This window comes from Panthera uncia, chromosome B1, assembly GCF_023721935.1.
Source record: "Panthera uncia isolate 11264 chromosome B1, Puncia_PCG_1.0, whole genome shotgun sequence".
Taxonomy (NCBI): domain Eukaryota; kingdom Metazoa; phylum Chordata; class Mammalia; order Carnivora; family Felidae; genus Panthera; species Panthera uncia.
This window is the reverse complement of record NC_064811.1, coordinates 40,464,782-40,477,075: the sequence shown is the minus strand read 5'-3', so window position 1 is coordinate 40,477,075 and position 12,294 is coordinate 40,464,782. Positions and strand designations below refer to the sequence as shown.

The 12,294-nt window shown below is 41.9% G+C and overlaps 1 protein-coding gene across 5 annotated transcripts in view; it reads right to left on the bottom strand.

Annotated features, from left to right (window-relative positions):
* DCUN1D4 (defective in cullin neddylation 1 domain containing 4) overlaps window positions 1-12,294 on the bottom strand; it is an 84,954-nt gene that overhangs the window by 40,321 nt on the left and 32,339 nt on the right. For all 5 annotated transcript variants that reach the window (XM_049632068.1, XM_049632070.1, XM_049632071.1 and 2 more), the window contains 2 exons: window positions 4,292-4,406; window positions 1,093-1,184 (listed from right to left, as the gene is read on the bottom strand). In XM_049632068.1, the coding sequence (XP_049488025.1) occupies window positions 1,093-1,184; window positions 4,292-4,406 (207 nt within the window). The remainder of the gene's footprint in view (window positions 1-1,092; window positions 1,185-4,291; window positions 4,407-12,294) is intronic.

The window sequence follows — 12,294 nt, the reverse complement described above, 5'->3', positions numbered from 1 at the left end:
GGGGAGAGGGGGGAGAGGGGGGAGGGGTGGGAGGGGTGGGAGGGGTGGGAGGGGTGGGAGGGGTGGCAAGATCAGGCCATAGGAGGAACCCTCACTTTGACCCCCAATAAAAGGGTATCAGAACTAGTTATGAAAACTGTCCTGTGCTGTGTTAAGTACAAAGAAGGCTATTAAGCAAATTAAGGGGCTCAGAAGATGTACAGCACAGCTGTCAGATGGAAAAGTGGAGAAAAAACACTCCAGGTAAGGGGATGGCAGTGAGTCAGATGTCTTTCAACCCATATATAGGTAGCAGGGATTTTTCAGCAGGGGGCGAAGCTGGAGTGGATTGTTAGGGAATGACGTGTATGATCTACCTGTTCAGTTTTTTGTTTGTGTTTCGTTTTTTAAATGAGACAACGGAAGGTGCGTGAAACCTAGCCGGGAGCAGAGACACATGATACGAAAATCGGTTTGAAAGTGGCTGAAATTGTCAAGTTGATAGGGCAGGAGAGGGCCTGAAATAAGGTGAAGAGGAAAAGTAAAAGAGCCTTCAGCTCAAACTTATCTGGAAATACTCCTTTTTCTTTTTACACCATGCACAGCTACAGTGACAAACAACCCCTAGACTCCAGTATTATATTATCCAACCAGTTACTGTCAGCTGCAAAAAACAGGACTGAACTCAAGACATTTTAAATGACAAAACAAACATTCTCCACCAAATGATCTTTCAAAACAGACACTTAATATAAGAAATTCCATTGCACATAAAGGTTCAAAGCAAGCAAAGCTTGTTTTAACTTTGATATACAAACCAAATCATCACCCACTACCAGCATTCTAAATAGGTTTCCTAGCAATCCAGAGTATTTCTCCCAAGTGCATTCATCTTTTCAGTTCCGTTCTAGTGTTCTGAATTCTTTGGCTTAGCTGCTGGCTATAAATAGGACATTTGGTGATTTGTTTCGACTATGTTCCCTCCCTCAAACAGGAAGAGACAGCACAGAAACCACATTAGAAAAGTACACATTTTAAAGTTCTTTAATCTCCCCTAAGGTATTCCTTATTTTCATGAGGATCAGTATTAGATAGTATAAGCGAGGACCTTACCAGCATATTCGTAGAACCACTCTAAGCATCTCTTACTTGAAAAGGCTTCTTCTTCAGTCTTTATTCTAGTTGAATCATATTTTCTATACATGCTGGAAATTGAGAAAGGAATCTGAAATTATTTAAAGATGCTGAGTTTCTTTTCAGTAGCAGATAGTTTTTACTCTTTTACCCAAACCAGATACCTACTCAATCAGATTCCCAGTATATTTTAAACATTTTACTTCCTGCATTCAGAAGCTTCAGCTTTTATAACTACCGTTTTAAACACGGTCACACCCATAACAGAATTAAACAGTAAACACTTGATACAGGTTCTTCTCTGATTAACAAGTGATCAGTAAGAACTGATTGGATATCCTCCCCTCTATCCCACTAGCCAGAACCAACTACAGAATGATATAGTGAGACACGGTCAGCAACAGCTGAGGTGTTTTCTTCAAGTGATGACCCTAGAACCCACTCATGTCTCTGCATGAAAAGCCTCCTGACTTTCATGTCCTACAAGTCAGGCTGGGCACAGAACACAGTCTAGGGAAGAACCTGTCAGTATTAGACATGTCAAGGGACCATGAAGCAAATAAAAAGAAACATCAAATTATGTCTACACCTCCAGGAAAACACCTCAGGAGAGAGACGGACAGAGGAGCCTTGGTTTCTGCCACTCTCTTGCAACACCCCCCTACCGTGGGGACGGCTAGCATGAGCTGGAGAACTGAGTCGGGAGGCAGGGTGGCTTCCTCCTTCCAACACTGTGACTTGCTGCAGAATTCTCTATTTTATGATGACCTGGGGCTAAGAACCAAGATATTCCCTACCTGGGGAGGGGAACGAAGGAAGGATCTTGAAAATAGTCATTTTAATAGAAAAATGAGGAGCGTATACTTTTTCTTTCTCTCATTTCTATATAAGTTGCCTAAATAGGTGTGTATGTGTGTGCGTGTGTGTTGTGTGCATGTGTGTGTATATATATATATATATATATATATATATGAACATTTATGAATGTAGTTTTATATAGTATATATTGTAAAGATCACACATAATTACTTTTTAGTATTTACTCATGACCTAGGCATTTATCAGAGTAACTATATGTACCTCTGGTTAGAGATTCTGGGTTTTGATACCAAACATGGCTACAGGGTATTAAGATACTGAAACTGCAAACCACCAGTGTTCTATTTCTTCTAGAAGAGTTAGCCATACTACCCAGAAACAAAGGGGAGTACTGGCCAAGGGCTCAAATGCACAGGTTCCAATCCTGGGCCTAGACATTCTTAGCTCACAGTCTGTAACAACACGGAGACCTCCGTATGACGCTGTAATGTCTGAATGGCCTAAGAATACCCCACATAAAAAAGGACAACTGAATACCATTCCGTAAATAAGAGAAAAATACTGACACATGCTACTACATGGATGAACCTCTAAAACGTCATGCTAAGTGACAGAAGCATGACGCATGAAGACCACTCACGTGGAATGCCCAGAAAAGGCCAATCTGTAGAGAGAAGTTGGATGGGTGACTGCAGCGTCTGGGGGCGGGAATGCGGACAGACTGTGAATGGGCATCAGGGATCGCAGTGGGTGGTGGGGACCTTCTAACACTGCTTTGTAGGGACAGCTGTGTAATTCCTAACCACTTCGTAAAAATCACTGAGTTGTACACTTAAAATGGATGAAAGCTATGGTATGTAAATAAACTTGTTTTTCAAAAAAGAACAAGAGGGAAACTGAGCTAAAGCTACAGACCCCTACCCCCTGGGTGGCCAATGAAATGCTATCAGTAAGAGTACCTCACATCCTTCTGCAACACAGCCACCAGTTTCCAAACTAGCTCCTTCATACTAAGTTCTGTCGGACTGTGGGGAAAAATAACAAGTCTACATACACAGTCACAAAATGCTATGTGATTATCAGAACTTAGTAATTCTTTACACCAAAGGGGCGCCTGGGTGGCTCAGTCAGTTAAGCATCGACTTCGGCTCAGGTCATGATCTCACGGTTCATGAGTTCGAGCCGCACGTCGGGCTCTGTGCTGTCAGCTCAGAGCCTGGAGCCTGCTTCAGATTCTGTGTCTCCCTCTCTCTCCACCCTTCCCCTGCTGGCATTCTGTCTGTCTCTCTCTCAAAAATAAATACAACATTAGAAAAATTTTTTAATTAAAAAAAATAATTCTTTACACCAAAGAAGTATCAAGTAACCTGGCTTCCCAAAGCTGAAAATCACTGGTCTACACACTGCTGGTGCTTATCTTCTAAATCGCCGCTGTCTTCTTAGAGATCATTATTTTCTACTCATCTGGGATATGAAGAGTCATATTATTTTCACATTTTCAGAGTCTATCTCTCTATCCTTCCAACAGAGTTGGAACCTATTAAGTATCACAGCAAGAAAAAAAAACGAAAAAATCTCATCTAATCTCCTTGATTTATAGATGTGAATATTCAGGCCCATTAGTGAAGTAACCTACAGGCCAGAACGGAGGAAAATGTAAGAAAAGCAGCAAAGACTAAAATTATGATGTTTGTTCATTGTTAAAAAAGAGAGAGAGAGAGAGAGAGAAAAGGAAAGATGATGTATGAAAATCAAGGTGCAATGATAGAGACGCCTCAAATCAACAAGTCTAATGACTTTTTAGAGTTAGCAAAATTAAACAGTTCACTTGTCGGAAAAAGAATTCGTTTACATGGTCTTCTTTTTTCGCAGTTCCTAACAAATTCTCACTCATCTGAGACTCAACCTCTGCTCGGCTAATACTCCGAGTGGGTTCAGAGCGTTCAGTCCTGGCAGCGCTCTCTAGCAACCCAGCCTGGGTCCCTCGCGAAAGCGATTACGGATTCCTGTGGTTGTGTGTCCAGTGAGACCTCTTAAAGGACACACGCATACCAGTCCCGCGGTCCTCAACACGCACAGATGGCAAGCCCTTCAAAGGAAAGAAGAACTCTACACGAGTTTTGGTGGATCAATGGACTAAGATAAAACTTCGGTTCCTAAGAACTCAACTTACCTAAGTTTGTTTTCGTTTTAGAAACCCCCACGCGAAAGAAGAATCGCAAGATAATTACACCTTGAAAATACACCTGGCAGAACCAAAACAACATTCCAGTGGAATCTGCGCACGAGCAGACCCACAGAGGGCCGGGTAGGAATGTGCCTCTTTGATACACATCATCCGCTCTGATCTACGACGTACCCGTCATGTCTACTTTTCTTGGCAGATAAATCATCTCCAGAGGCAGGTCTTCTCTTTTTCCTCGGCGGCATCACTTTACTAAAGCAGTCTGAGGAACTGCAAGACCGCAGGCTTCCTACGAACAGAGAGTCAAAGGGCACAGCATCAAGTTTAGCCACATCCTAACATTTCCAAACAATACCACCACCAAATTAAAAACTTTCACGGCTTGTACTGTAAAGGGTTTAGAGGTTATCTGTAAATGTTATAAGGTGAACAAAAGGTTTTTAGTTCCTCTTTGAGAGAATGTTATAGTCAAGAAATAAACCTTGCAGTGACACAAATAAGTTAACACTGTCCCCACAAAACCACATAAGAAACGGAAGTTATCACAATTTCCATTTACTCTCCAAAAACATTAATATAAATCATCAAAGCTTTCGGTCTCTCTTATTTGTCAACGTTCCTTCAAAAGGAACTGCACTGCTATCTCAATTGCGTATTTCATGAGGCAAGGCCAGATCAACCAGTAACCTTGAATCTAAAATACAAACAGGCACCTCAGTCCCAATACTCTTAAGCTTCAGGGATATCTCATCTTAGAAAAACAGGATTTAGGGGCACCTGGGTGGCTCAGTCGGTTAAGCGTCTGACTTCGGCTCAGGTCATGATCTCGCGGTTCGTGAGTTCGAGCCCCGCGTTGGGCTCTGTGCTGACAGCTCAGAACCTGGGGCCTGTTTCAGATTCTGTGTCTCCCTCTCTCTCTCTGACCCTCCCCCGTTCATGCTCTGTCTCTTTCTGTCTCAAAAATAAATAAACGTTAAAAAAAAAAAATTAGAAAAGAAAAAAGAAAAACAGGATTTAGATTTTTTGGACTCTTGAGTAGAATTTCCATACTAATTTTGAGTTTGTTTCTGCCACTTTCAGTCTGGGTTTTCAGACACATAACTTTCATTTGGTAAAAGATACTAAACTATAGTAACAACAATCACAACATAGAGCACTTACAGGGACCTCCCTGTGAGCCAGGCCCCGTTCATATGACCTACTGACCTGTTACCTCCAAACAGGCTTATGAAAAGAGAATAACCCTTGTTGCCCATGCAGATGAGAAAACGGAGACAGGGAGTTAAGTGGCAAAACTGGGGTACAAACCCAGACAGTCTCGTTTCAGACTGTCTAAAACTGTTATAAATTAAAATACTTGTATCCATCCTGGCACAGGGGTAATCAGATATGCCATCTGGTTCCCACAATAACCCCAAATGTCAGGCAGGGGAAAGATCATAATCTGTACTTGACATATGGGAAAAACCAAGGCTCAGGCAGCCACGTGATTTTCCAAGGTCCCAAAAGTGTTCAGCGGTGTATTCTGGACCCCCATGACTCTCTCCTCCTTCTATCAGCTCCTTGGTGGAAGGCTCTGGGCTCTCACTGAGTCAGAGACAAGAGGCAGCATAAGAGGCTAGTGTGTAAATGACCTGCATCCGACGAGTAAGTTCTGGCTCTTCATCAAACTGTGTGGCTTGGTCAACCGCTACCCTATTCCGGTTCCTCATTTAAGGAGTAAGAACTGTGATACCCACCTCTCCGGATTTCTATGAAAGAAAACATCCATTCAGTGAGTGCCTAGGTGCCAAGCGCTGTGCGTAGACAGATGGCGGGGACATAAAGAAACACACTCTAACTTCCATACTGGAGGTGTGCGGGCAGTGCTCAGGCTGCATCGCAACCCTGCGATGTAGGTATGATTAGCACCCCATTTTTACATACTAAGAAACTGAAGAAGACAGATTAAGTGACAGCCAGAAAGCGGTAGGCGAAATGGATGACGGAAGCCAAGCAGCTTGGCAGCAAAGTCCAAGCCCTCAGCCGCTATTTTCTGTAGCCGCTGAGGCCATCCAGGCAGAGATGAGAAGCAGGAACTCAGGACACAGCCCTGGGGAGTACGGATGTTTAAGGGTCAGGGAAAGACCCAGACAGGGAGAAAACCTAGGAAAGTATAATGTCCTACAAGCCAGGAAGAGACAGTTTCGGGCCGCGGTCAAGTGCACACAGAGGTCAGCTCAGGGAAGGAGCAAAAGGGACACACCGCAACGGGCAACGAAGCACAGCAGCGCGGGGCTGGTGAGGGCGGGGGCCACACTGCGATGGGCTGCGGAGGGATGCGAGGTGAGGGAGCGAACACAGTGCACACAGACAGCTCCATCTAGAAAACTGTTCTGTGGGCAGGAAGAGAGTTGTCAATAGCTCATGGTCACAACCACAAGAAGTGCAATCATCAGGACTGGAACCTAAAGCCCAGTTCACAGTGAGGCTTCCACACTGTGCTAGGTTCCCAGGAAGCACCTTTTCTGTTACAAACCAGGACCACAGCCTGAATGAGGCTTCTACCCAATGCCAGGTCCTGAACAACGCGTGAGCTCGAGGGTCCTGCTTGCTCCTTTAGCACAGAAGCAGACCCCAAACAGGGCTAGAACGACAACCCTCAGTGGCCCTACTCCAGATCCCAACCAGATCCTGTCCTTGCAAGAATGCAAGCAGGGGGGTTTTCAGAGACACAAGGCGTACCGTGTCTCTCTCCCCAACAACAGCAGCAATAACCCAAAGAGAAAGCCAAAGAAAGTGTTGCCCACCACCACACACACCATCTCCCCTATGAAGGGGTGGTCCTGCTTATAAACAACATGGGAGCATACAAAAAGGTCCAAAGAGTTTCAGAGCGACCCAAGCTTTTGGAGACTGCCAACACACAAGAAAAAGATTCATTCTTGTCCGTTAACGCTCTGGGCTGGGGCCTGAAGAACGTAAAAGTACATCCTGCCTAGCTGGAAAGCCTGCCACACTGCTCAGAAATAACAGTCTGTCCAAGAAATAACAAATGTTGGCGAGGATGTGGAGATAAGGGAACCCTTGTGCACTGTTGGTGGGAATGCGAGCTGGTGCAGCCACTGTGGAAAACGGTGTGGAGGTTCCTGAAAAAAATTAAAAACGTAACTACTATACGACTCAGCAATCCCACTTCTGGGTATTCACCCAAGGAAAACAAAAACACTATTTTGAAAAGAATATATGCACGCCTAGGTGTGTTGCAGCACGATTTACAATAGCCCAGATAGGGAAGCAACCTAAGTGTCCCTCAACAGATGAAGGGATAAAGCAGATGTGTGTACATACACAATGGAATATTATTCAGCCACAAACAATAATGAAATCTTGCCATTTGCAACAACATGGATGGAGCTAGAGAGTATTATGCTAAGCGCAAGAAGTCAGAGAGAGACAAATCCCACCGAATTTCCCTTGTATGTGGAATCTAAAAAATAAAACAAATGAACAAATGAAAAATAACAGACTCATAAAGACAGAGAACAAACTGGTGGCTGCCAGAGGAGAGGTGGGTCGGGGCAAGGTGGGCAAAATAGGTGAAAGGGATTCAGCCGTACAGACTTCCAGTTATAAAATAAGTAAGTCACAGGGATGCAAAGTACAGAATATAGCGAATAATACTGTAATAACTGGGTATGGTGAGAGGCGGTAACAACACTTACCTTGGTGAACGCTGTAACGTACAGAACTGCCAAACCAACATGTTATACACCTGAAACTAATACAACATTGTATATCAACTATAACTTAAAAAAAAGAAAGGAAGGAAGGAAGGAAGGAAGAGTAGTCTGTCTTAAACCTTGAGGCTCACTTTCCCCTCCCTGAATGTGTACGTATGAAGAAAAGTCACTTCCTTCCAGTGCCGGTCATGGCTTAGTTCTGAGCACCTAGTCTGGCAATAAACTCTCCCCCACACCAGTGTTTGCAGAACACAGAGGAAAATGTACTATCCCCTCAGCCCGTGGAACAGCGAACACTATTTAAAATAACGTCTTCACAATATTCGCCAATAAAGGTTAACCCATTCGCTCCTCTCCTACCCGCTTCCTCATAGACAAACAGGTATAATGTCTGGCTTTCACTGAATCCTACTCAACAAGAGCATCATGTTTTGGGGAAACATACAAACATCTTAAGTTAACTAACGTTTTCAACTTTCTCTTATTTTCTTCCTTATTTGATGCTTTCTGTGAAAAGGTTTCACAAATCACTTTTCCTCGTGTCCATGTAAAATGCACTCATATTTGAGCCCCAATTTGGCATTTTATTCTTTTATTTATTTAAAATTTTTTCCTTCTAGCCAAGAACTATGGCTTCTGTTCAGATCTCTCTACTCTAACGATCAGCGTAAGTGAGTGGCTACTGTGGGGCCATCTTTCACAAAGAAACAACATCTGTTCACCTTTCCAGCACTCACTGGCTCACTGACCCTTTCAACCCTGCCTCAGAGGAAAGACATATCCAATTCCCATGCCAGGGAAGATACAAAGGACGACACAGCACAGCTTCACAGGTAGAACCCGAGATAGAACCCATAACGACAGTGAAAAGTCTCAGGCTACCTAAAAAGCAATTTTTTAATGCAAGGAAAACAAGTTTACTTGAAATACTTTGCCAACACGAACCAAGTCAACAAAATACACAGAGAGCACACAACTCAAGGTGTATTTGCCCCAATACTGCTCCTCTTCCCCCCAACACGGCTCCAGGGATCCCAGCTGAGCAAGAGCAATAAACTAGGGTTTTTAAGCGCACATTCCAAATACGCCCTGGCTTGCAGGGCCCCGTTTGGTTTACCTGTGCATAGACAGCAGGCAATACAGTGTCTCAGTACAATAATAATAAGATACATACATTATTGAGAATCCAAAAGGAGACTCTCAATAAATACCTGTTCCTAAAACATGTATAAATCAAATTGTACTTTAAAAAGTCAGTACGTTTCAGGGCACCTGGGGGGCTCAGTTGGTTGAGCGTCTGACTCTTGGTTTCAGCTCAGGTCGTGACCTCACGCTTCTGTGAGAACGAGCCCCGCATCAGGGTCTGTGCTGACAGCGCAGAGCCTGCTTGGGATTCTCTCTCCCTCCCTCCGTCTGCCCCTCCACTGCTCATGTGCACACACACATTCTCTCTCTCAGAATAAATAAACAAGTAAAAAAAAAAAAAAAAAAGTCACTACGTTTCTTCAGTACCTTTCCAGAGATTTAAAATACTATGAACAGATAACATACCATAATTTCAGATTTTTTTCCCATTCGTCAGGAAAATAAGCACTTCACTTTAAGTCTCCTGGCAAAGTAGGATTTTTTTAAACAAAAATATTCAAGAATGTCTTCCCCTTAAAATAACTTTGTGATAAGTCTTTTTATAATAAAAATTGTATTTGTTTAAATGAGTGTTTTACAAATTTGTATTTATTTGCATCATTATATTTATGCTTTACTCGGAACTTATATCACATAATCTACTTCAATTAAACTTTATCTTTAAAAAAACAAAATAATAAGTAACAAGAACGTTACGAAATGTTTATCTGCTTCAAAGAACGGACTATTTGGGGCACCTGGGTGGCTCAGTTAGTTAAGCATCCGACTGCTGATTTCAGCTCATGTCATGATCTCACAGTTCCTGTGATAGAGTCCCACGTCGGGCTCCAAGTAAGAGCTCAGAGTCTGCTCGGAATTCTCTCTTGCCCTCTCTCTCTGCCCCTCCCCTGCTCACATACCCTCTCTCTTTCTCTCAAAATAAATAAATAAGCTTTAGAAAACAAAACAAAGAACGGACTATTTTAACACTCTGTGTAAGTATTTACTTAAACACAATCAATCTGACATTACAGGTAGAGGCAAAATATTAGGCAAAATATTAGAGGCCAAATATTATTATTAAAATGTCTGGCATTTTAAAGATAACTCTGAAGAACTTTCAAAGTTATGCTCACTAATCTGAGAGGTGTTATTACTGCCCCAATTCTACAGATGAGAAAATTGGCCCATTAGGTTGAGTACCCAAAAGTTCCTACATCAATAAACACTTAACAAAGAAAAGCAACTTCCTGTAGATGAACTTTAAGAAACCCCAAAATTCATCTGAAATGATCAGAGCTGCAAGTTTTCATTCTTTGCCAATCACCCAAGAAAAAGCGGTGATGAAAAAGATTTTAAAGATCTATCTTACATCAGGAGAAATATTTGGCAGATACATATGAAAGAAGAAAAGCCTTCTGATAATCATAATAAAGCAGGAGAAAGAGAAGACTAGTATCAACTAATAATCCCAAGCTAGAATTCTCACTCCTTATAATTATCTTGATGTTCTGGTGTTCAGTCTCAATACTTCTACACTAGATGGACAGTCAGTCTGAAATCTAGCCTGAGATGCTAGGGTCGATATATGATCCTTAGGAAGGCAATGAAAATTGTTTATATTTTTTACCCCAGGTTATGATTTGAGTTCATTTCTTTTTGGCTTAGTTTTAAAAGAACTTCAGATCACTAAAGTAGATCTAAAGTGATCTAAGTTGTTAAAACAAATGAAATATTCTATTAATTGACCGCATTTTCAAATAAACCAGGTAGTCAATGAATTCTTCCCACATTAAACAATTAGAAATACTGCCAACATTTTTCAACATTTTTTTTTTTTTTTAAATATCTGGTCCTAGAAAATCTATTTTAAAGAGAAACTTGAGTTCACCTGTTTGGACCAAGGCCCTTTAATGACTATCCAGCTTGTTGTCTTGATAATAATTTAACTAAATATGTTATTCTTCGTAAACATTATTTAAGTAGGTGCACCATTGCCTTTCCCTTTTTGACCTTTTTGTTTGTGGGCCTCAAGAGGCCCATAAAATTAGAGAATTATTCTGACCTTTCCTAACTTAGTAGAAATGCATGTTCCAGTACCAAACTTTCACTGTCTGGGGTGCCTGGGTGACTCAGTCAGTTAAGCATCTGACTCCTGGTTTTGGCTCAGGTCGTGATCTCACAGTTTCATGGGTTCAAGCCCCAAGCTGGGCTCCATACTGGCAGTAAGGAGCCTGCTTGGGATTCTCTCTCTCTCTCCCCCTCCTCTCTCTGCCCCTCCCCAACTCACACTGTCTCTGTCTCTCCAAAAATAAACTTTAAAAAATAAAAAACTTAAAAAAAATTCCACCATCTAATTTTCCATTTTATTGAGTTTGTTGCATCATAACCTTGTTTCACTTAATAACATTTTACGTGGTTCATTCTGCCACTTCACTACTTTTTATGGAGCTATTTCACCTCACTATTCACTGAAGAATGTCACAAAGACATAGTGATTTAAGTTGATAAATAGATCGTGTTTGAAAACATCTTTCCAGTACCTAATATTTTCTTTCATTTCCTTGAACAGATCATTGAACTACTTGCTTGCTTGAGTGAAACTATCAGGGTCCAAATGTGCAATTTTCATCCTACTACTTAAGACAAAAAAAAAATTTTCCTTTCCTTGGTCTCTAAATATTGACTTCTGACATCTACCTTCTTTGTTACTCATTTTTTTTGTCCTCCCCGTCCACGATTTTTTATTCACTCCCTATAATGCGGATTTGGGGCTACTTGTCCAAGATCAATTCTGTCTGTCTGTCTCTTTTTGGTGGGAGGAAGACTGAAAGCACCAAAGGAAAGTGTTGGAAGAGACAGAGCAGGAAGACACCAGCCTCTTTCGCACTTGGTTGGCTCTTCCACATACAGTTTCCGGCAGATACTGCTGAGACCCCGTTGTGCCAAAAGATTCAGAGCAGCATTACAATGATTAATGTTCTCGGATTTCCAAACGTTACAGATTTTATGTTGTTTAATTTTTGAGTATACTCAGGTATGGGAATCACAAGTGATGCTATAACCAAACGGGGAAACGTTAACGAAATGGACTATTCGAAGGAATTACTAATGCTAATTGGCACTGACTGGCATGTCTGGGGTACCAGGCACTGCCCCAGCATGTCACATACCAAGTGTCACACATATCCACTATCCCCAAGGGGGCAAGAGGAGGCACGAGGCCAAACACACTTTCCACTTTCATTTTCTTAATTACAGCTTCCAGTTATTTAATTGCTATATTCAGGTTAAATATTTAGATATAAAATTACTATAGTAACAACATTC